At 41.5% G+C, this 23,454-nt stretch overlaps 1 protein-coding gene across 1 annotated transcript in view; it reads right to left on the bottom strand.

Annotated features, from left to right (window-relative positions):
• Positions 1-632: 632 nt before the first annotated feature.
• PRKN (parkin RBR E3 ubiquitin protein ligase) overlaps positions 633-23,454 on the bottom strand; it is a 969,496-nt gene continuing 946,674 nt past the window's right edge. The window contains exons 11-12 of the mRNA XM_026649533.1: positions 10,796-10,913; positions 633-1,886 (exon numbers count right to left, since the gene is read on the bottom strand). Of these exons, the coding sequence (XP_026505318.1) occupies positions 1,777-1,886; positions 10,796-10,913 (228 nt within the window). The 3' untranslated portion in view covers positions 633-1,776. The remainder of the gene's footprint in view (positions 1,887-10,795; positions 10,914-23,454) is intronic.

The following is a 23,454-nucleotide window of genomic DNA, read 5'->3' as shown; positions in this document are numbered from 1 at the left end:
TGAAATCAAATCAAGGACTAGAGATCTGAATAATAAAATACCCCATTAAGACGATACATTTTGAATGTGCTAGGCTGCATTACACTACTGCAATCCAAACTTTAATGCAGCCAGTTTCATGTACATTTTGGTTCTCCAGAGCCCTGGTGGACAATGGATCTTAAACAATTAACCTTTTGTTCTCTTTTCTTAAACATTCTCTTCTTTCCTTTCCTCACACTTTCTGCTCCTCTGTGCGTTTTCTCTCTTTCTATTCTCTACATTTACTCAGTTTTATCATCCCCAATATACTTTTTATGTAATGACCCCCAGAGATGACTGAATGCTCTCATGTGTTTTCTCAAAGTGATGATCAAGTAGGAAACCCATGCTCCCTGGATCTACATGGATTGATAACAGTAACACTTATTTTCAGATGCCATAAAGCAAGCAAACAAACAAACAAAAAAATCCCATGATTCAGACTTGGATCATGAAGTTCTTAGCCCTAGAATTTATTTTCTTCTAATAAAGAAGTTCTTAATCAAAGCGCCAGATTCTCAACTAGTATAAATCAACAATCTACACCAGCTAAGGATCAGGTCTAAAATCTTTTTACTCATTTATATTATATTCAAGTGCAGAAAGTACAATAAGGAGCACAAAAGTCCACTCATTTCAACTGCTTTATTCTTTTTTTGTAATTTGAGCTGTGCAAAACTTTACATAGCCTATGACCGGCCTTTTGGTGTTTAAAAGAAAAACACAAACCAAAACAGTTTAAAGCAGGTGAGATAGGAAGGATGTTCAGATTTTGAAGTGTGGCAAATACCTGGTGCACGCCTATTAACATGCACTCACCAAAATGAATGCAGGTGCCTTGATTGTTTATGCAGTGAACACATTTTCATAATTACACCCAAATCCTAATAAATCTCCACAGAAACACCATTGTGATAATAAGCCCCAAGAAGCTGCCCCAATATCATGCCAAAAATATTGCGGTAAGCAAAACAAAAGAAACAAAATCTCAGGAATCTCGCTCAGATAACACCGTTACTCTGACTTGCAGCCACCACAGCAAATACATTCAGAGTTAAGGCTGAAACTGCATCTTTTACTAATCCTGTAAAAGCTGCATATGATATGAATCTGTACGGAATATATTGAGTGATTTTTCATAACATATGTTTCAAATATACAGGCACAACTAGGATGTCTAAGTCTGCTGTTTCTACTAAGACTCTGGGTCAGAGTCAGGGCCCCAGCTGATAATCTGTCAGGGAAGAAGACTGCAACGGCAGAAAATTGCCACAGCCTCCCTTCCACTAGGGGAGATGTAAAGAGCCAAAATTTCCCCCAAATTGGATTGTGCTGAGAAAGGGCAGCTCTGATTCAGTGCATACCCCCATTGCTGCTTTTGCCTGTGAGATTTATGGAGCCCTGATCATAACTGAAAGAACAGAAACCCAAGGAGAGTTGCTGGTGGTGACATTGCCTGCGTTATATACCAGTAGGGTGCCCTGGTGCAGGGAGATGTAATTTACCCCTCCTGTGCCAGCACTAGTGAGTCTGGCCGCCTGAATTTCTCCTGCCTTTGTGGGTTTAAAACTCTTAAGATTATCTTAGCTTAATTTTTGGTGTGCTCTGATATACAAGGAAATAAACAAACAAACAGTAGGCCTGATTCTGAACTCCTTGATCCAGAAGCCAATGGGAGTTATGCCTAAACAATGAGTTCAGGATTTGACCCAGACAACAATCAAGTGGTTAGCTGTTCTTAGCACTACTGAACTATTAGTCAAACCAGTGGTCTCCCATGCAGGTCCTGTTCCACTCCAAACCACAGTTCCAGCACCATTCAAATCTGCATTGAGCTTGAGGACATTTCATGTGCATGCATCCACCTGCAAAAAAGCAAAGAAGACAGAACTGTCTTTGGGGCTTAGCAAACAATGTAAGGAGAATGTGTATAAGCCTATTAACCCAGGGTCCTTGAAATACATTTCTAAGTAGTAGATTATGCCTATTAAGCTCATCTATGGAGTAAGGGGTGGTGCAGAACTGCTGAATCCCTTCCTGGAGCGCTCCAGTACCTGTCACTATACCCCTTTGTTGGATGTGGCTTGCTCCTCTCTGCAAGCTGGTCATGCTCCACAGGTTGGAGGAGTAAGGACTGCAGCTCTGCCTGACCCTTAAAGAGACTGTGCAAGGTATTGAGGAGGACAGAAGGATTCTTGTAACCTCCTCAACTAATCATGTAAGGACTAAGTGAAATCTGGTACTTCGAAATAGCTCACAACTAGATGAGGAGCTGATAAGAGTGGATTAAAATTCAGTTCTTAACCGGAGTTTGGATTTAACAGCTGTGAAATTGCAAACAAAATACATCCAGATATCCAGATTTTAGTGATGGATTGATATTTATCTCAAAATGCCACTAGCAGTTAAAGCTGAATGGCATTCTTTATATCTGGAGGATTCTTTTAATCATGTTGGTATGTTTCCTATGTTTTTTGTTAAGTGTTTTGCATTCCCCTGTACTTTGAGTAACTTAATCTCCATGTCCCTGCCTTTAATCATGTTTTTTTTAAATGGCTATACATTAAAAGTAGCCAATGATCATTAAAGCAATGCATGTCAAAGGGTTCGTCTTCACTACCCGCCGTATCGGCGGGTAGCAATCAATTTATCCGGGATCGATATATCGCGTCTCGTTAAGACGCGATATATCGATCCCCGAACGCGCTCACTGTCTACTCCGGAACTCCACCAGAGCGAGCGGCGGTAGATGTGGAAGATTTCAAGATTCTAAATCTTGTTTTCATGCCAATTCAAAATGAAACCCAAACATTGTGAAATTCTCCACAAAAGAAAATTCCAGAAAAACATTCATTTTGGATTGATCGAAACATTTTGTTCAAATAAAATCAAAACAATTCATTTTTTATTTTCTTATTTTATAATACACAACCAAGTAATAAAATCTGAAATGAAAAGTCAAAAAGGAAATAAAAAACTTTTGTTCTGACAATGTCAAAATGGATCTAATTTGTAGGTGGTAGCTTGGATTTTTTTTCCCCAGAAAAGAAAGTGTTTTTGATTTCAACCAAACTGCATTTTTGAATGGAAAACTATTCCATCAAACTTTTACTGACCAGCTTTAACAGTGAAGTTTCCACTTGCCAGGTCTGTAGATCCTGCATTTGGGGGTTTCCTGATTTCAACACACAGCTGTGTAAGGTTGTGTGTGTAAGTACAATGGGGAGGGATAGACACTGAACAGAGATGATGGATACAATTAAAAGGGTAGACTAAAGACTCATGGTTTCGTTTAAATAAACTGACAATCTGAAATCACTGCTGTGGAAAGAAAGAATACAGTTCAAAGTGTAGACAAGTGAGAGTTGACAGTGCATAGAACAGTGGTTCTCAAACTTGGGCCGCCGCTTGTTCAGGGAGCGGAGAACCACGGCCAGTGGGAGCCGCTATCGGCCGAACCTGCGGACGCGGCAGGTAAACAAACCGGCCCGGCCTGCCAGGGTCTTTCCCTGAACAAGCGACGGCCCAAGTTTGAGAACCACTGGCCTAGAAGAACATACACTATTTTGATTTTTTTTTTCAGTGTCTGATGGTATTCTGTTTATCTTAGGGTTTCTTATCATGCCCATCACTGCAGTATCTAAGCACTTTTGAGATACAGTATTTTAGATAATGAGGTTCTTAATAGACTCCAGGTAGTCTTCTGCTCTTCCTCATTCTGAGCTATAGGAGTCATTGCTTGTGGTGTGTGTCTATCCTCTATGAGTGTTATATATATATTGCTATAAATCATCCCAGTTATGGTGGGAAAGCTTTATTAAATAGGAGAGTCTTACAGCACACCTTGAAGATGATCTAGCTCCACATTGGACTAATCTCCTCTGGAAGCTCATTCCATAGCAGAACCCCTTTGACTCAAAATGCTTTTGTGACTTTGTCTAATTAAAATATAACCATGCAAATCATTATTGCTACCACTGTTATATATTTGCAATGAATCTTATACAAAGTATAACCCTTTCTGGCATGTATTAAACAGCTTGCAGGCTGAATGACCCAAAGCCAACCTTTAAAGTCATGTTAGAAAGGTATGTGAATGGTAATTAGGGCCAGTCAATGTTAGATTGGCTAGAACTTTAAAATGCAAACCTATATTGTTAGAACTTAGAAGTGTACTAATTGTCTGACTGTACTCATAAATGATAGACATATAAACAGACAGTTCCTCTCTGTCACTATAACTATTAATTCAGAGATCAAAAGGGAATATTAACATTTAGATGAATCTTGGGTGAAATAATGTCATTGTCTATATGCCTCTTTGAAGTTTGTGATAGATTGCCTAATGGATAAATTGCCCTATGTTAATTTGTGTAATTAATTACTGGTGGTGCTTAGGAAACAGAAGGTTACATCAAAAGCCTACTGTTTACCCAGGACTGTACGGCTGCTAGAAAATGGTATAAAAGAACCTTGGATCCTGATCCTGTCATCTCAAATATGCTTAAGCTTCATCAGGGGAAGTTTGAGTCACAAGATTGAGATCCCAGTTAAGCTGGAACACCCTGAATATGATATTGGACATTGGACTATAACCTATGGACTAAATTCTAAAAACTCTTTGCAACTACAAAGCTCACCATCTCTGCTATGAATCTGAACCTCAAGAATTGAACTCATGTCTGTATGTATATTGATCTTTTAACCATACTCTCTCTCTCTTTTCTTTTTAAATAAATTTTAGTTTAGTTAATAAAGAATTGTCTGTAAGCGTGTATTTGGGTAAGACCTGGAATATTCATTAACCTGGGAGGTAATGTGTCCGATCCTTTGGGATTGGTAGAACCTTTTCTTTTATATGATTAATAAGATTTTCATTAATCCTCATCATATCTGATTTGGGTGACTAGGTATAGGCCTGAGACTGCGTTACTTTAAGGGAACTGTGTTGTTGATTTCTGAGTAACCAGTGAGGTATACCAGAAGCTGATTTGTGTTGGCTTGGTAAATCTAAGTATTGGAATATCCACTAGCTTTGGGTATTGCCTGCCCCGTGCTTTGCAGTTCACCCTAATTGAGTGACCTCAGCAGGCTCCCCTGGGATCCCAGTCACAGCTTTATTTCTCAGCTCAAAAGCATTTGATCCTGTGCTTTATATAGCTCATTGTCCCAGAGGACTGCATCTGTTTTGACAGGTTGTGGATTGAACTGATGGAGCTGGATCTTGACCTGTTGATGGTTTTGCAGATAAAGACCAAGGCCTTCAACTGATAATGGAAGTGGGGCTGAAGCAAGTGGAGGGATTTGAGCACAGGGATGATGTGTTCACAGCAGCCAGTCCTGCTGAGGACGTATCAGATTTTTTTTTTTTTAAAGAATTAGACAGATTATTCCATTTTTTAGGAAGACTGATAGGTTTGCTTCTCAGAGGGAGGCACTGATCATTTCTGTTAGCAGTGGACACTGTGGCTTTCACCAGCCAGTAGGGAAACATCTAATTTGTAGGTGGTGGTTTGGATATTCCTCATTCATATAGTGTAGAGAAATGTAAGAAATTTCTTCTTGACAAAATGGTTACATTTTCCAACAAAGTAATTTGAAGCAGAACAAAATAAAGTGTAGAGTTCTGCTGGAATCTCACTTTATTTTTTAACATCAATGATTCCTTACACCGATACATGATAAAACAGAATGTGCTAAACAAGGCTGTACTGTTAAAGGATGCATTAGCAGCCTTTTGATTTTGTACCAAGAAAAACTTGACCAAAATATAAATCTGTAGATTATGGGTAACATTACACTGGGAACAATGGGTTGCAAGCAGTCAGCAAATACCAGCACAGAACGTACTGTACCAGTTATCAGAGGATGAAGCAAGCACCGCACCTTTTTATACTTCACGCCTCAGTTCCAGCACACTAAGAATTCCTAACTTGCTACTATTTCTTGGGGATTTTGCATTCTGTCACACCCCTTGGCCTTGACATGGGTTGGGTTACAAACAAGGGATAGTTCTGTCCTGTTTATAGACAGTTTGTGTAACAATTCTCTTTACAGTAATGCACAGAAAAAAATAAGTGGCCTATTCTCTTCTTGAGCTGAGTGGTGTATGCAAGCAATGTCCATAACCGTTAGTGGGAGTAATACAAATATGTTCTTCATGCATCTGGTAGAGAAAAGAACATGTAGTTTTCTGTAGATTAAAACAGAGATTCTGTTGCACACAGTGGCCATGAGAAGGTCATGACCTCAGCACTGCTCCCAGTGTGGCCACTAGCTTTATGGTGATGATTTCTGTCTTTTCTACACCTATTCAAGAGCTGTATTTTTAAGACTAATTTTTAAGGCTCTAAATAATTAAATCCTCTTCTTACCTCTTTGCCCTCTTCCTCCTACTGGCTCACAACACTCCTCCAAGTCCTATCCCCCTTTCCCACTCTTGATTTCGTGCTTTCATTCCTGCCACTCTTTGTGCTTGGATAAGTCTCCCACTTTCCATCTGCCAAGTGCCTTATGTATTCCTTCTTCAAATCCCCTTCTTCCTACGTCCTTTCTAATAATCTCTCCACTCCTTTTCCTATCTGAAGCCTTAGCTTCTTGGGGTCAGCAACATGTCTTACTCTGTGACTGTAAAGCCCTGTGTGAATAACTGGTGTAATCAATTAGCAGCAGCAGTAGTAATTAATATTCATATTGTTGCTCCTTTTTTGACCCGAGCAGCTCAGCAAAGTTCAGGGCTCTGGAGATGTTCCTGCTGGAAGCAGAAATTGATGGAGTCTGGTATTTTCTTTGATGCAATCTTGTTTATTTAAAAATAATGTGTCTCTGAGTGCATAGGTCACCAAGAACAAAAAAAGCAGTTTCTTAACTTACAGTCTCAAGCCTCTGTAGCCAACACTAGACTTAAAGTTCTCACTTTAGCTTTTTCTAGGGTGTCACAGCACTTACTGGCCATTGTTTGGCTTTCTTCCTGTTTACTTCTGCCTCCTGCCTTCTCTGTTCTTGTCTATTCTCTATTTCTGGGTTCTGCCTACCTTCCTCCCTCCTGCCGAAAACAAACAAACCCCCCAATATTCAGCAAAAACCCTTGCAGCCACACAATCCAAAACTCCTGGGTGGACTTTAATAGGTCTTGTTGTAGGAACTTTGTGGGGAGAGCACACATGTGGGTCAAATTATCCCCCAGTGGGTGCTGCAGGGGGGTGTCTTGCTAGTGGGCCAACACTCAACCCTCCAGCTGAGGCCTCTTGGCCCTTTCTTCTGCTCTCAAGGTCCCAGATAAAAGAACAAAACAGCCCCCAGTCAGCAATCAATGCTAGGTGATGGTATGAAGGAAAAGAAAGGAAAAAAACCTTGTAGGCAGTTTTCGTCAGGATCAGGACCTCTCTTATTTCTCAGGGCCCTGGGAGTATCACAGTCCACTTCAGAGTTCACTGGGTCTCCAGTGCAAGTTTCAGTCTTTTCCCCCTTTTAGCTTAGGGGAGCCACACCCTCCTTCTACAAGGGCAGGGCCTCTGCAGGCTACCAGCCTTCTCTTCAGGGCTGGAAAAGCTCAACAGCCTGTTCCCTTCCTTAACTATCTCACAATTATTTTTGTAAGTGAAAGGTGTATGCACACATCAATTTCAATGAGGTTTTATATTCACCTACAAGGTTTATCCCAGCTCATAACACTATGTCGTCATTCAGTTAGGTTGTGGTAAATACCTCAGTATAGTTTGTAGTACAAATGTTATGAGAAAGAATAGTAACTCTGGAGTAATTCACATTAATTCTTTGGGTTACATCCTGGTCTTGTGTCTGTTCATCCCTCTCTGTGCCCACTTACCTCACACTAGTGTCAACGTTTGCTTCTCTTCACACATGCACAACTAGTGATTTGCTCAGGGAACTGGTTATCAGGACTCTTGATTCTTCCACTGACTCACTGTTTGATTTTGGGCAGATCACTTAAGGCTCTCTGAGCCTCATTTCCCCTGTCTATAAAACAGATAATACCTGCCTACCTAGTCACAAGAGTCTTCTGAGGCTTAATCAATGGTTTTAAAGCACTTTGTGATCCTTGCATGGAAGGTGCTATTCTAAGTGATTCAGAAACAGTATTACAGGGAAGACTAGGCTCCTTTTGTGCCTCTCTCTCTCACATGGCTATATACACATTGATATCACTGGTCTACAATTTTTGAGAAGTCGTCTGCTTCAGAGATAAAATGTGCTATTTATTATGTATTTTGATGTGCTGAATTCAAATATGACAATTAAAACAACTGATTGGCTACTGTTTCTAAGATATTTAAATTTTTACATTTTATGTCTATGTATATTGTGTAGATAGTAGAGTTTTAATCATAAATTGTAAACCTAGGTCTTTTCATGTGTTCATGGTTGCTTTACATGATAATATTTCACCTGTCCTGTTTATGTAACACTTTAAAAATCAGCAAAAGGGTTATATAAATAAAATTTATTATGAAACAAAAGGCAAAAAACTATTCTGTACATAGTTTAGTCCTATTCAGTGTCTACTCAGCGCTTCTTGGCTTGTCTCTTGTATTCATTAAATGGAGCATCTCTTGTCACTGTCCAGCAATAGTCTGCAAGCATTGATGGGCTCCATTTGCCCTGATAGCGTTTCTCTATTGTTGCAATGTCCTGGTGAAATCGCTCGCCGTGCTCGTCGCTCACTGCTCCGCAGTTTGGTGGAAAAAAATCTAGATGAGAGTGCAAAAAATGTATCTTTAGTGACATGTTGCAACCAAGGCTTTTGTATGCCTTGAGGAGGTTTTCCACCAACAACCTGTAGTTGTCTGCCTTGTTGTTTCCGAGAAAATTTATTGCCACTAACTGGAAGGCTTTCCATGCCGTCTTTTCCTTGCCACGCAGTGCATGGTCAAATGCATCATCTCGAGGAAGTTCACGAATCTGAGGACCAACAAAGACACCTTCCTTTATCTTAGCTTCACTTAACCTTGGAAATTTTCCACGGAGGTACTGAAAACTGCTTGTGTTTTGTCAATGGCCTTGACAAAGTTCTTCATCAGACCCAGCTTGATGTGTAAAGGTGGTAACAAAATCTTCCTTGATTCAACAAGTGGTGGATGCTGAACACTTTTCCTCCCAGGCTCCAATGACTGTTGGAGTGGCCAATCTTTCTTGATGTAGTGGGAATCTCTTGCACGACTATCCCATTCGCAGAGAAAACAGCAGTACTTTGTGTATCCAGTCTGCAGACCAAGCAAGAGAGCAACAACCTTCAAATCGCCACTGATGTTGGTCATAGTTTATGCACCTCAAAAGTTGTTTCATGTTGTCATAGGTTTCCTTCATATGGACTGCATGACCAACTGGAATTGATGGCAAAACATTGCCATTATGCAGTAAAAAAGCTTGAAGACTCGTCTTCGATGAATCGATGAACAGTCTCCACTCATCTGGATCGTGAACGATGTTGAGGGCTGCCATCACACCATCGATGTTGTTGCAGGCTACAAGATCACCTTCCATGAAGAAGAATGGGACAAGATCCTTTTGACGGTCACGGAACATGGAAACCCTAACATCATCTGCCAGGAGATTCCACTGCTGTAGTCTGGAGCCCAACAGCTCTGCCTTACTCTTGGGTAGTTCCAAATCCCTGACAAGGTCATTCAGTTCACCTTGTGTTATGAGGTGTGGTTCAGAGGAGGAGGATGGGAGAAAATGTGGGTCCTGTGACATTGATGGTTCAGGACCAGAAGTTTCATCCTCTTCCTCTTCCTCGTCCGACTCAAGTGAGAATGATTCTGGTGCATCAGGAACCGGCAGTCCTTCTCCGTGGGGTACTGGGCATATAGCTGATGGAATGTTTGGATAATGCACAGTCCACTTTTTCTTCTTTGACACACCTTTCCCAACTGGAGGCACCATGCAGAAGTAACAATTGCTGGTATGATCTGTTGGCTCTCTCCAAATCATTGGCACTGCAAAAGGCATAGATTTCCTTTTCCTGTTCAACCACTGGTGAAGATTTGTTGCACAAGTGTTGCAGCATATGTGTGGGGCCCACCTCTTGTCCTGATCTCCAATTTTGCAGCCAAAATAAAGGTGATAGGCTTTCTTAACCATAGTGGTTATACTGCGCTTTTGTGATGCAAAAGTCACTTCACCACAAACATAGCAGAAGTTATCTGCACTGTTCACACAAGTACGAGGCATCTCTGCTCACTTTGGCTAAACAGAAATGTGTCCCTTTGCAAAATCAAACACTGACAAATAAGAGAGCACGACACTGTATGATTTCGAGAGCTGATATAGGGCAATTTGTTCAGCAGAGTGATGTAAGCTTCGTTATGATTGCATCATCCATGACTTCTAGGAATAACATGATGCAATTCATATCATGTATGACGCAATACCAGCTTCAGATTGCATCATTCATTGTTTTGCCTAAAAAGCAAGTACTGTCCAAACCCAGTCATAGATTTATTCATAGATCCAGTCAAAGATGTATTTTAGTCATTTCTGGTTTAAATTGAGATCCCTTCCCTTTATAACTCACTTATCCTCTGCCATTCCCAAGTCAAGGGTCGTATATACTGACCCAATAGCATATCTTGAAAACTAGAGCCAATCAACAATTTTAAGCATCATTTTCATTCTCAGTGACCCAGAATTAGTAAAGTTTGACTACATTTATTTCAGAAGCATTTTGGCTGTAGAGCAGTGATTTGTACTGTAAAATTAATTTTAAAAAGGGAGGTTACTGCAAGTGTTAGTTACTCTCTAATAAACTCACCATTTTTTTCTACTGGTACATGGCAACTAGGACATGGTTTGGTTGTTTTCTTGATTGTTTCTCTGGATGCCTCTTCCCATCGTGCTTGCATGGCTGCATGCTCATCAATCATATATCCCTGCAAAAACAGAAGCAACTGTGAGTACAATATAGCCAGTGAATCAAGATCTGTAGCACGGTTGGGGCTATTTACTAGAGTGATACAGACAGGAGGGTCTGAAAGTTCAATAAAACTGAAGTCTGCTGGAATCCTGCCCCTGCTGCCTCACAATTTAACCCATTTTGGTATGACAGAGAAAAATATTAAGATGGTGAAAAACTGTTGTGTCATGTACAGTACAGTTGCAGGATGGAGATAGCTCAGTCCCTATACAGGAAGCTATTTGCCTCTGCTTTGCAAAATGAAGCATGTTCCTTTGTTTTTGAATTCTAGATTTTATTCACATACATTATATTTCTGGTTATGTGCACAAGCTACCCTAATAAAGGTTAGAGAACAGGCACAAGAATACTGGAGAGGAAATAATAAGAAACTGATGAAGAATAAAGACAGAAAATATCCCTCCAAATAGTACAATGTTGATATCAAGAGTCACCATGGAGCATGCATTAAAAGTGACTCCCGTGTTTGTCCTATTTCTGATTGATATAAAATTACCTAATCTACACAGGTGCCCTACTTGAGAATGCCTTAGCTATCTCTGACCTAAAATCATGATACAAGAACAAAACGGGTGGTAATATCAATAAATAACTTCTATAGTTCAAGGTTTGAAAAATAGATAGCTGATTTCCTTTGAAATATTACTGTGTAAAAACATTAAATCATCTACAGTTTCTGGCTTAAGTGAAGTATGATTCTCATTAATTGTGTAACCAGAGACTGAGAAGGCTCTCTTGGAGGGTGCACTGGATGCAGGGATGGAATGCACAGACCGTGCAACTCGACTGAGCAGAGGAAAGTTGTACTTGTGTTGTCTCCACTACTCCAACAGTTGCACATCTTCATTCTTTGTCAGCTTCAGGGTGATATACTTTGACACTTCATCATTGTCACTTTCACACTCGCTATCCAAATCCTCAAACTCTGTATATAACCATTTCGTCTCCCCTGGCGATGGTGTCTGTGTACCTGACGAAACCAGCATAACATTTTTCTCCTGCAATGAGACAAGCTTCTTGGTCTCTTGATAAACTTCCTGTCTCTCCTCTCCAGTGAAAACTTTCATTCCCCACATTCGTGGGTGCAGGAAAACTGCTACTCTGTGCATAGGCTTGATTTCAAACTTTTCGATGAGACATTGCAAGGCTTTGGATTTGAGCTGACATAGACTATCTTCATCAGTGGTAGAAGTATGGAAATGTTTTTTCATCCTTTCGTGGTGAGTGGGCTATCATGACTGCTCTAGTGCATCTGATGCTAACTCTGTTAAGATGCTCAAGGTGTTGCGATCAAAGGTATCAATGAGCTTAGTATCCCCCTTTTCTGTCAAAATTTCATATACTCTGTCTCACTGCTCCTCGATTGTCTTAAATGTGAGTAGTTTGCTGTTCCATTATGTTTCTACATTTATTTTCAGAGACTTCTGTAGTCCGCTTTGAAGTCCAAATCTCCTGATGTACATAATGAGATATCAGCTTGTGTGGATAAGTTTGGTTACTGCTTCCTCTTTCTGGTTTCCCGGTTTGGTAGTGTGCTCAAGCACCATATTTATAATGTGCACTGAGCAGCTTATTCACACATAGGACTTGAAAGCTGCAACCATGTTCGCTCCCTGGTCCATAACGAAAACCCTCTGGTTGGTAATGCTGCGTAGAGCAAATCTTCGGAGTGCCTGAATCACAGCCGATCAACTGTTCTCTGCAGTTTTTGGTTTCCCGCTGTCAAACTGAGTCACACAAAGCACCCACTCCACTGAACTGTTGTGACTCTATGTAATGTACAGTTACTCCCAAACAGGCAACATTTCTGTAATCATCCATCCACAGATCAAGGGCAACTCCTCCACCCAATGTGCCAAGAATGTTTTTCAGCTCCATGGAGATTTGTTTTCTTTTTTCCTTCTGCCACAAGTGCAGCATGCCGGGCTACAGTTGTGCAATGTGGTATTAGCGCACCTGCATCCATTTGACCATATTTGGCACCCATGTTAATCAAATATTAAGCATACGCAAGGAAGCCCTCGCCTGTTGAATGGTGATTTGTTACCTCTTAGACTCCATGGACTTTCAGAATGCTCAGTGATTCAAAAGGGGGTTGCTGGTGCCCAGCACAGATGCACAGAGGATGTGCAAAGAACAACACAGAATAGACAGGGATGGGCGGTGCCTTGTTTGTGTCCTAAGCAACATCTTACAGGAAGACGTCAGATACAGCGCACTTCTAAAATGACTGCTATACAACTGTACATTAGTAGCTTCTCAGAAACAAACAAGCAGTTATTGTAAACAGTGAAGAAAATGTAATATTAGTCCTGCATCTGCCTACTCTTTACAGTAGAATGACCTAGGACAGCAGTCTGAACTGCCTCTGAGAGAGGTAAGGACGTTGGTTTCAGCACACGACTAGAAACTAGGAACACCTGAGTCTTAATCTGGCTCTCATACTGACTCCCTTAGTGGGTAAAGGAAAGTCACATAACCTCTCTGCTTCCATTTGCTGACCTGTAAAATGAGAATCACAGTATTTACTTCACAGAGTATAGTGAGAGTTAATTACCTACTGACTGTAGAGACAATTAAAGATGAAAAACACAGTATAAGTAAGTACTATTATTGTTTATTGTGTGTGTAGACTAATATCTGCAAGAGAGAAACAGGTGTAATTTTTTGGATTCAATCCAACAAAACTTGAATGGCAATGTTTTACCTAAATTGAGCTAATCCAAAATTATACGATTGAATGCTTGGAAGCGTTCTTTTCCCACATCTCAGTTTTCTTTGTTGTGACCTCATAATACCAGGCGCTGCGCCAAAATCTCACATGCCAAATTGTTAACTTGATTTGTGTCATTTGTGATTCATCTTGATTTTGAAAACAAATTTGAATTTGGGAGAGGATCAGTTTACAAGTAATTAAAAAAACTCAATAACTTTCAAGTATGAATTTGCATACCATTCAATAAGACAGACCAAACTGATTTTTTAAAAGACTAAATGATTACACTGGTGTTTTTCCACTGCAAAGAGTCTATTATGAAATAGATGCAACAGAATAATATTTTCAGTCTATTAGAGCTTTAGACACCCTCCCTACCCTTCTCTGACTGCAAAGTTAAAAACCACTTGTTACAGGAAATAAATGTGAAGAAATGGTCCACAGTGACCCTGTTCTTCCTGAATCAGTAAAGACATCATATCATCCAGATGAGTCAGCCTCAAGCATCCAGATTCTTTACACAAAGTTATCTGGGTACAATGCTAGAATACATATATATTTTAATCTAGTTTATTCCACAAGAGGAACAATAGAAAAATAAAGACAATTTCTATGGCATTGGGGATATCTGTAAAATACCAAGGACTGACTCCATCTTCTCTAAGTGCCCCAGGAGAGAATAAGGAGCATTTTTACAGTGTAAACATGCAGATAGAATACAATGTCTGGAATACTACTGAGCAGAAAAGGACCTGGGAACTCCCCGAAAGGGCTAATGCAATCCTTAGATGCATAAACAGGGGATCCAGGCAAAATGTCAATGGAATGTGAAGAGTGACTTTTGATGCTGCAAAATAACCTTCATAAATGGCTTCATATTTTTACAGAACCCTGTGGAAGCCCTACAGAGCATCTACAGTCACGGCTTAGGAGTTGCCAGTGTACAGCAGAACACTGTGGCTAAAAGGAAAATTATCCTAATGGAAGATCAGATTGCTTTGAGATTCACTGGACAGAAAGGGGCAGGGAAAGGAGTCAAGATGGTAGCAAAATAGGTCTGAAAGAAGCAGTTCAGTGGTAGAAGTAGAGGTGGGGGGGAGAGAAGTGAGCTTTTTGTTTCTGTTTTATATAATTAAAACTCCCCTGTGGTATTGCAGTCTCATGTACTATAAAAACTGTTGAGGGCTTCTGAAGACAATATAAGTACATAATACTGTGAAATAGCCTGATAACACACACACTGGAGTTAACATTTCTGCTATTCTGTGACTTAATTGTCTCCATCCCAATAGCATTCTTACATACATTTGATTTGTCCATTATCATATACTCTGGTCTTTTAATTTCAGTTTGTGTGACCAGACTGAGCCAAAAGAGAGAAAAATCATAAAGAATACTGCAAAATTACTGGATTTTCCTTCCTCCTCCTTCTCTAGGACCATCCGTTGCCAACAGATGAATGCCCCTTTTTTATCAGTTTCAAAATTGACTTCAGTGGTACTAGTGCACAGCAGAAAAACTCTGAAGAAGTTCCTTGCCTTATGGGTCTTTGAAATGGTGTTAAATGCTGCAGCTTCCTGACACTCATATAGGTTTTACTGAGAAAGAGTGAGATCAAGAGAGCATGTGCCCAGGCACCAAATCCCTGTTCTCCTAGTACACCCAGAAGGTATGCTTAATTAGAACAGCGTCTTCTCTGAAACAAAGAATTTGTGGGGAAGATCTAAAGCTGCTATAAATCAGAATAGCTCCACTGAAATCAACAAAGTTCCACTGAGTTACACCAGCGAGGATCTGACCCAGAAAGCCCAAACTGCCTTAGAGATGCAGTATGGTACTATATGGCTAACTCTACTGGAGACAGATGCAGATATATTTGCCCAGGACGCCCAGAGGAGCTCTGAGCCCCACTGTGAGCGGAGGTGTGGGGAAGCTTAGCCCTCCGCCCCCCCAGTCTCCATTACCCACTGCCCATGTCTAAAATGCTATTTGCAATGTTTTTCAGCATAGAAATCAAGCCAGGTAAAGGTCCCACAGGACCCTCTGTTGCTTTTTAGTTCCTCCTGATGATTCATGCCCCATTTGAAGATTTAAGCAAAAAGCCAATGTGCCACTTCCTTTCCTATTAATAACCCAGCTTCTTGCTTCCTCTTGCATATTTTAATATTATAATATTTATATTACACAAGCTCCTACATGCCACATCCAGGTTGTATCCCATTGTGCTTGGTCCTGTATAAACATATAATGGCAGTCCTTACCCCAAAGAACTAATGGCTTCTTTTTCACTGATCAGCTTGTCCAATACTACACCTGAACTGTGTCTTCTCCTCTTCCTCATATTCCACAGAACTAGAACTAGATATCATATCCTCAGCAGTATTTTGACATAGATATTTATCACCACTATTACATGTGGAAATAGACTTAGAAACCATAATACCTCTGTGCACTGGATATGCAATATCAAGGGCCAATATATTGACCACTAATTGTTGCAGACAAAACACTGCTACAAGATGGGCACTAAAGGGACAATACATAACTGAGTGTCAGCAGCAAATTGACCTGGACCTCTCTTATGATTAACATTTTCATATCGGTTACCTTGCCAATCGTTAGTATGGTAAAAGACTAAAATATTAACATTCATATGCAACCAGCTTCTAAGAAGGTGTTTCTTTATATATCCCCTTCAGTTTTACTCCTCTCCATAAAGGGAGCTTCCTAAATTGAAATCTAGATCCCCTAGAATTTCTTTCTTACTACTTCATCCTCATAGTGACATCACCTCTCTTTGGCATGGAAGATAGCACCTGCTTGTGGCTGGCAGTGACATATAATTACTGCAAACTGTCACCAACACCAAGACCAGTCTCCACAACCTTACATGCTTGCTGGGAATCTGTAGCTAAAACAGCAGAACAGATCAGGTAGATGTTGTTCAGTGGTTATGAAGGACACCTTGGTGAGTACTATCTGTGAATTTCATGCCACCTATTGGTGACTTCAAGATCTACATGCTTTTAAAAATTCTCAGAGTGGTAGCCATGTTAGTCTGTATCCGCAAAAAGAACGAGGAGACTGTCTGTATCCTTCACTCTCACGGACCTTGGGAGACAGGCCAGTCCTCGCTTACAGACAGCCCCCCAACCTGAAGCAAATACTCACCAACAACCACACACCAAACAACAAAAACACTAACCCAGAAACCTCTCCTTGCAACAAACCCCATTGCCAACTCTGTCCACATATCTATTCAAGGGACACCATCATAGGACCTAAGCACATCAGCCACACCATCAGGGGCTCATTCACCTGCACATCTACCAATGTGATATATGCCATCATGTGCCAGCAATGCCCCTCTGCCATGTACATCGGCCAAACCGGGCAGTCTCTACGCAAAAGAATAAGTGGACACAAATCAGACATCAATAATTATAACATTCAAAAAACAGTCAGAGAACACTTTAACCTCCCTGGACAATCAATTACAGACCTAAAAGTGGCAATTCTTCAACAAAAAAAACTTCAAAAACAGACTCCAACGAGAAACTGCAGAGCTGGAATTAATTTGCAAACTGGATACCATCAAATTAGGCCTGAATAAAGACTGGGAGTGGTTGGTTCATTACACAAACTAAAAACTATTTCCCCATGCTAATTTTTCCCCTACTGGTACTCACACCTTCCTGTCAACTGTTTGAAATGGGCCATCCTGATTATCACTAGAAAAGTTTTTTTCTCCTGCTGATAATAGCCCACCTTAATTGATTAGTCTTGTTAGAGTTGGTAAGGCAACCCCAATTTTTTCATGTTCTCTGTATATAAATATATCTTCCTACTGTATTTTCCACTGCATGCATCTGATGAAGTGGGTTTTAGCCCACAAAAGCTTATGCCCAAATAAATTTGTTAGTCTCTAAGGTGTCACAAGTACTCCTCTTTTTAAAAAAAATGCTAGGAAATCAAGCATTATAGGCTAGCTTGCAGCTCAATAAGCATTACTGTTAGCCTTTCCAAGAAATGCTTTAAAAAACTTTTCAGTAGAATGCTTGACGACACTCACTATCTCTCTTGGTAACAATGATTCATGTTGTAGTTAAACATGAAATTGTTTTGATTTCGCTTTCATAGAGTTATAAACAGCAGACATTTAGACCAAATACTTTATGCTCTCTAAAATAGCGAGTATTTGGGACCCCTACCTTTAATATTAAACATCTGTTCAATTTTGATTTTGCTTCTAATTTAATTACTGTACTTACATAAACTTAGAGAAGCATGGAGTATGTATAGATGAATAAGGAGGACTGGATGGCTCAAGAGACTGGTAATAGAACATGGGGCTTTTCACCCAAGGCCCCTGGTGAATATCTCACCCATGCTAACAGTACCTGAAGGTCATTAACGTCTGATTGCTGATTGGAGGCACAGCTGAAATGAGTTCACAATCTAATCTTGTTCCAGTTTTTAGTGGACATATATTAAAATCACACACACACACAAAATCACAGTTGGTACTATGTGATCTCTCAACAGACTACACAAAGACTATCAGGAGACTGAGAACTATTTTCTTGTGCCAGAGTTCAGGTCAGGTCACATTTGTACTGTGGTACAAGAACATGCTAAAAACTACATGATCTGCCACCACTCATTTAGCTTTCACTCTTTGCCCAACTCTATTCAGTGTTCAGCTGTACAATCTGCCAGTGGGATGTTTGCCAGAGGAACACCACCAAATAAGGGATATACCTCACTGATAAATATAATGAACACTGTACTACTGGATTCTGCTGTAATCCACCTCCCAGTCACATCATCAACACAGGCACTTAATGATAAAATGAACTAAAAATAACAATTCTAAAATATAAGGTGATGAAATGTATGGTATAAGGGGCAGCATGGGAATTTCATTTTGTCCCACATACCTCGCATTTTAAGCAGTACTAGTGTGGTTAATTTATCTCTATCATAGTTTACATATGCATTGGCTCATAATTTTCAATACTTAAGTGCAACACCATTGTATATAAGGCTATTTTGGATTCCTCCACAAAACTGAATTGGTCAAAGCCTTCTTTTTCTCTTCAGTTAAGACTTCTGAGATGCATAGTGCTCATTCCACTGAGCAGAAATTATTCTAGCTCTTCTTCCCCTGGATTATTTAAATCATCAAGAAACACAGATGCACTGGATTAGCAGTAGGAAGTTATTAGTCACTTGTGGACTTGCACAGATCATGCAATTTTCACATGTTGAAGCTATTCAGATTTAAAAGGCCAGCCGTTGCCAAGCCATTAGTAATTCATTGTGCTCTGGCTGGCCACTGCCTGCTTGCAACATCTTAAAAGTGTATTTATTGTCATGATGCAGAATGCAGACCTGAAAAATAGACTTAGAAAGGTATTTTCAAACAGCATGTGGCTATTTACACAGAGATTTTTTTCCCCTTTGGTTAGTGAGCAAGAACACATCTGTCCAAAGCTTGGTGGCAATACTTATGTATATATGTTATGAATAGTCTTTATCACATGCCTTTGACTACCTCTCCTGTGTTCTACCCACTAATCCATTTAACAGGACTAGTAACATTCCAAACTTTTGAACAGCTTCAAACACCTGTAATATTTTTAAAAAGGCAACTTGTTGAATGAAGTTGCCAGGGACACATTTTCTTCTTTTCCTTAAAATTATGCTTCTTTGAGGTCCAAAATGGGAAAATTTCAGTTCTGCGCCAGTAACATGTTTAAGATCTAATATCGCGTGACTTACCAGGGCTCAAAATGGGAACTCTATTCTGTTGGAAAGGGGAGATTTCCAGCTGCCCAGAACATGCTCATAGACCTGGAAACCCTTGAGAAATTAGAATTTAAAGCTATCTCATCCTTATCCTCCCATTGCTGGAGTCTCACTGCCATTTTCCCTCCCAAGCAAGCGTCAGAGGATCTAGATATAGGACCTAGATTTATGCTGATGGAAGAGGGGTGGGGAAGATCAGAGTGGAGTGGGGAAGAGGAGTGGGTACAGCTGGTGAGAACTGTAGAGGGGTGAGGGTAACAAGGAAGGGAAAATGGAGCCAGGGAGCGGAGAGGGAAGAGAAGGAGGAAGAAGGGCAGATAGTACAATGGGTGTGTTGAGAGCCATGGGTTAGTAGCAGATCAACAAGATTACAAACAGGGCCGGCTCTAGGCACCAGCAAAACAAGCTGGTGCTTGGGGCGGCACATTTTTAGGGGCGGCATGGCCGGCGCCAGAATGCCGCCCCTGCCGCCCCTAAAAATGTGTCCCGGCCGCCCTAGCTCACCTCCGCTGCTGCTGCTGCCGCTCGCGCGCCAGCTGATTCGTGCACCGCTGCTCCCCCTCCCTCCCAGGCTCTCAAACCTGGGAGGGAGGGGGAGACTTTGAGTGGTCGCAGCGCGCGCGCCGCTTCTCCCCCTCCCTCCTAGGCTTGAGAGCCTGGGGGGAGGAGGCAGGGCTGGGGATTTGGGGAAGGGGCGGAGTTGAGGCGGGGCCGGGGGTGGGGTAATTAAAAAACAGGGGGGGGGGGGCGGCCAAAATTGTTTTAGCTTGGGGCGGCAAAAATCCTAGAGCCGGCCCTGATTACAAAGAAGGGCAAAGTTTGAAAAATGCTTTGAAGGTACATTTGCAGTAGGTTGCCTAGCTAGGCAGCTAGAGTGCATTTCCCCACCCTGCTATGGAGGGGAAAAGATGGTCATGCTTGAAAGGCAGTCAAAGGCATATGATAAAGACTATTTATAACACATACAAATAGGTATTGCCAATAAGCTCTGGACAATGTGTTCTTACTAAGGAGAAAAATCTGTGTAAAGACCCACCCACATGTTGTTTGAAAATACATTTCTAAGTCTATTTTTCAGGGCTGTATTCTGCAGCATGATGAAATAGACTTTAAAAATGTTACAAACAAGCAATGGCCAGCCCCCAATGAATTACCAATGGCTTGGCAACTGTTGACTATGTCTGGGTGACCCCGAAGTGTTGTTGGTGGGAATGGTGACAATAAAATATGTTTTAAAGTCAGACAACTATGGAAAAGACCCTTACTGAGAGGAGTTAGAGCAGCAGGACTCCCAAATTGGAGGAAGACTGTAGAAACGGGAGCAATACTGGGTGATTCTTGCCCTACCACTGAAAACTTAATACCATCATTGTATTAATCTACATGGAAACAAAAGATCAAAGATAAACAATATTTCTCACAGGACAATACCCTAGTGAATATTAATATATTAGAAAGTTAATCTTGCCTCATAGGGTTCTGTTTGTAATGAAGAAAGTGCCAAACAGAACCAAAATGAGAAAGCAAAGACAGGTAGATATGAATCTTCAAATTATCTTCAGTAAGACACATTGGCTCACCATACATATTTCACTCCATATAGTCCTTATACAAATGTTTCGTGTGTAGTACACGAGTGTTCTATTGTGCAATAGCAATTCCTCCCGGACGGGGATTTGAGGACCAAAAAGCCGGATATGTCCGGGAAAATCCGGACGTATGGTAACCCTACGGGAGTTGTAAGTTTTGCTGCAGCCACTCGCACTCGGGGTCCCCCTACCATCCCTCCCTATTTTCCCGGACATGTTCAGCTTTTTGGAAATTCCTCCCGGACGGGGATTTGAGGACCAAAAAGCTGGACATGTCCGGGAAAAACCAGACATATGGTAACCCAAGACTGCTCTTCCGATATTAGCGTCCACTGTAGAAGAAGCAGTGGTCACGTAATGGTCTGTAAATGTATGTACGGATAACCATGTGGCTGCCCTACAAATGTCCAATATGGAAATGTTATTGAGGAATGCCAATGATGTTGCCTGTGCTCTTGTTGAATATGCCCATATCTGCTGAGGAGGCATAGCCAATGCTATCTCATACGTAGTCTTGATGCAAGACATTATCCATCTAGAGATGGTCTGTGCAGAGACCGCTTAACCCTTCATGCAGTCCACATACGATATGAACAGGCGAGGCGAAGCACAACATTGTTCAGTCCTGTTCGGATAGGAGGGAAAAGAAAAACAATCATAGCACTCACACTGTCAAAAAGACTATATGGCTTGACTTTTTTTTAACTCTTTTGTTTTTCCATGATCCAGATGGGATGAAGACAATGTGAAAGATGACATACTTAATTTTTTGTTTGCGGTACAATAGCCAGCACTCCATCTCCTCTATTGCATATCGCAAAAGTACAAAGAAACCATTTTGTCAGTAGTATACCACCACCTTGTGGAGAAAATACAGTACTGCTACTCTCTTCCTCACTGTCCCTTAGTTCTCAAGAGAAAAAAAGAAACGGGAACTTACTGTAACCAGGGCCCTTTGAGATGTGAAAACTACCGCGGGCAGGGCACGTGGGGCAATTGGCCCGAGGCCCCGGGCCCCACAGGGGCCCCAGCCCAGCGGTGGTTCGGGTCTTCAGCGGCATTTCGGCGGCAGGGGGCCCTTCAGTCACTCCGCGTCTTCGGCAGCACTGAAGGACCCACCGCCGAAATGCCGCCGAAGACGCGGAGCAACTGAAGGGCCCCCCGCCGGCATTTCGGCGGCGGGTCCTTCAGTGCTGCCGAAGATGCGGAGTGACTGAAGGGCCCCCCGCCGCTGAAATGCCGCTGAAGACCCGGACCGCCGCTAGGTGAGTACAAGCGCCGCAGCTCCCCCGCTTTGCCCCAGGCCCCCTGAATCCTCTGGTCGGCCCTGACTGTAACTGAGGTTTTTCAAGATGTGAGGCAGATGTGTATTCCAAGTAGGTGTGTGTGTGCGCCCTGCGTGCTAGAGCCGGAGACTTTTCCTAGCTCTACCACCAGTAGAGGGGCAGTACTCGAGCCTCGTGCCTGTAGCCCCTCTCCTGGCTATATGAGGCAGCGCCACGCCTTCACACCAGATGTCCGGGGAAGACTCTGACACAAAGGGGATGGAAGGTGGGTTGTGAAATACACGTCTGCATCACATCTCAAAGAACCACAGTTACAGTAAGTAACCATTTCTTCTTCTCCAAGTAGATGCAGACGTATTCCAAGCAGGTGACTAATGAGCAGTATCCCCATCTGAAAGCGGGGGTCAGAGTCTACCTGAGTAAGGATTGCAAGACTGCTCTTCCGATATTAGCGTCCACTGTAGAAGAAGCAGTGGTCACGTAATGGTCTGTAAATGTATGTACGGATAACCATGTGGCTGCCCTACAAATGTCCAATATGGAAATGTTATTGAGGAATGCCAATGATGTTGCCTGTGCTCTTGTTGAATATGCCCATATCTGCTGAGGAGGCATAGCCAATGCTATCTCATACGTAGTCTTGATGCAAGACATTATCCATCTAGAGATGGTCTGTGCAGAGACCGCTTAACCCTTCATGCAGTCCACATACGATATGAACAGGCGAGGCGAAGCACAACATTGTTCAGTCCTGTTCGGATAGGAGGGAAAAGAAAAACAATCATAGCACTCACACTGTCAAAAAGACTATATGGCTTGACTTTTTTTTAACTCTTTTGTTTTTCCATGATCCAGATGGGATGAAGACAATGTGAAAGATGACATACTTAATTTTTTGTTTGCGGTACAATAGCCAGCACTCCATCTCCTCTATTGCATATCGCAAAAGTACAAAGAAACCATTTTGTCAGTAGTATACCACCACCTTGTGGAGAAAATACAGTACTGCTACTCTCTTCCTCACTGTCCCTTAGTTCTCAAGAGAAAAAAAGAAACGGGAACTTACTGTAACCAGGGCCGCCCGGGGGGGGGGGG

This window comes from Terrapene carolina, unplaced genomic scaffold (genome assembly GCF_002925995.2).
Source record: "Terrapene carolina triunguis isolate 2854851 unplaced genomic scaffold, T_m_triunguis-2.0 Scaffold85, whole genome shotgun sequence".
Classification (NCBI taxonomy): Eukaryota; Metazoa; Chordata; order Testudines; family Emydidae; genus Terrapene; species Terrapene triunguis.
Note: the sequence above shows the minus strand (reverse complement) of the source record. Positions and strands in the feature narration are given on the sequence as shown.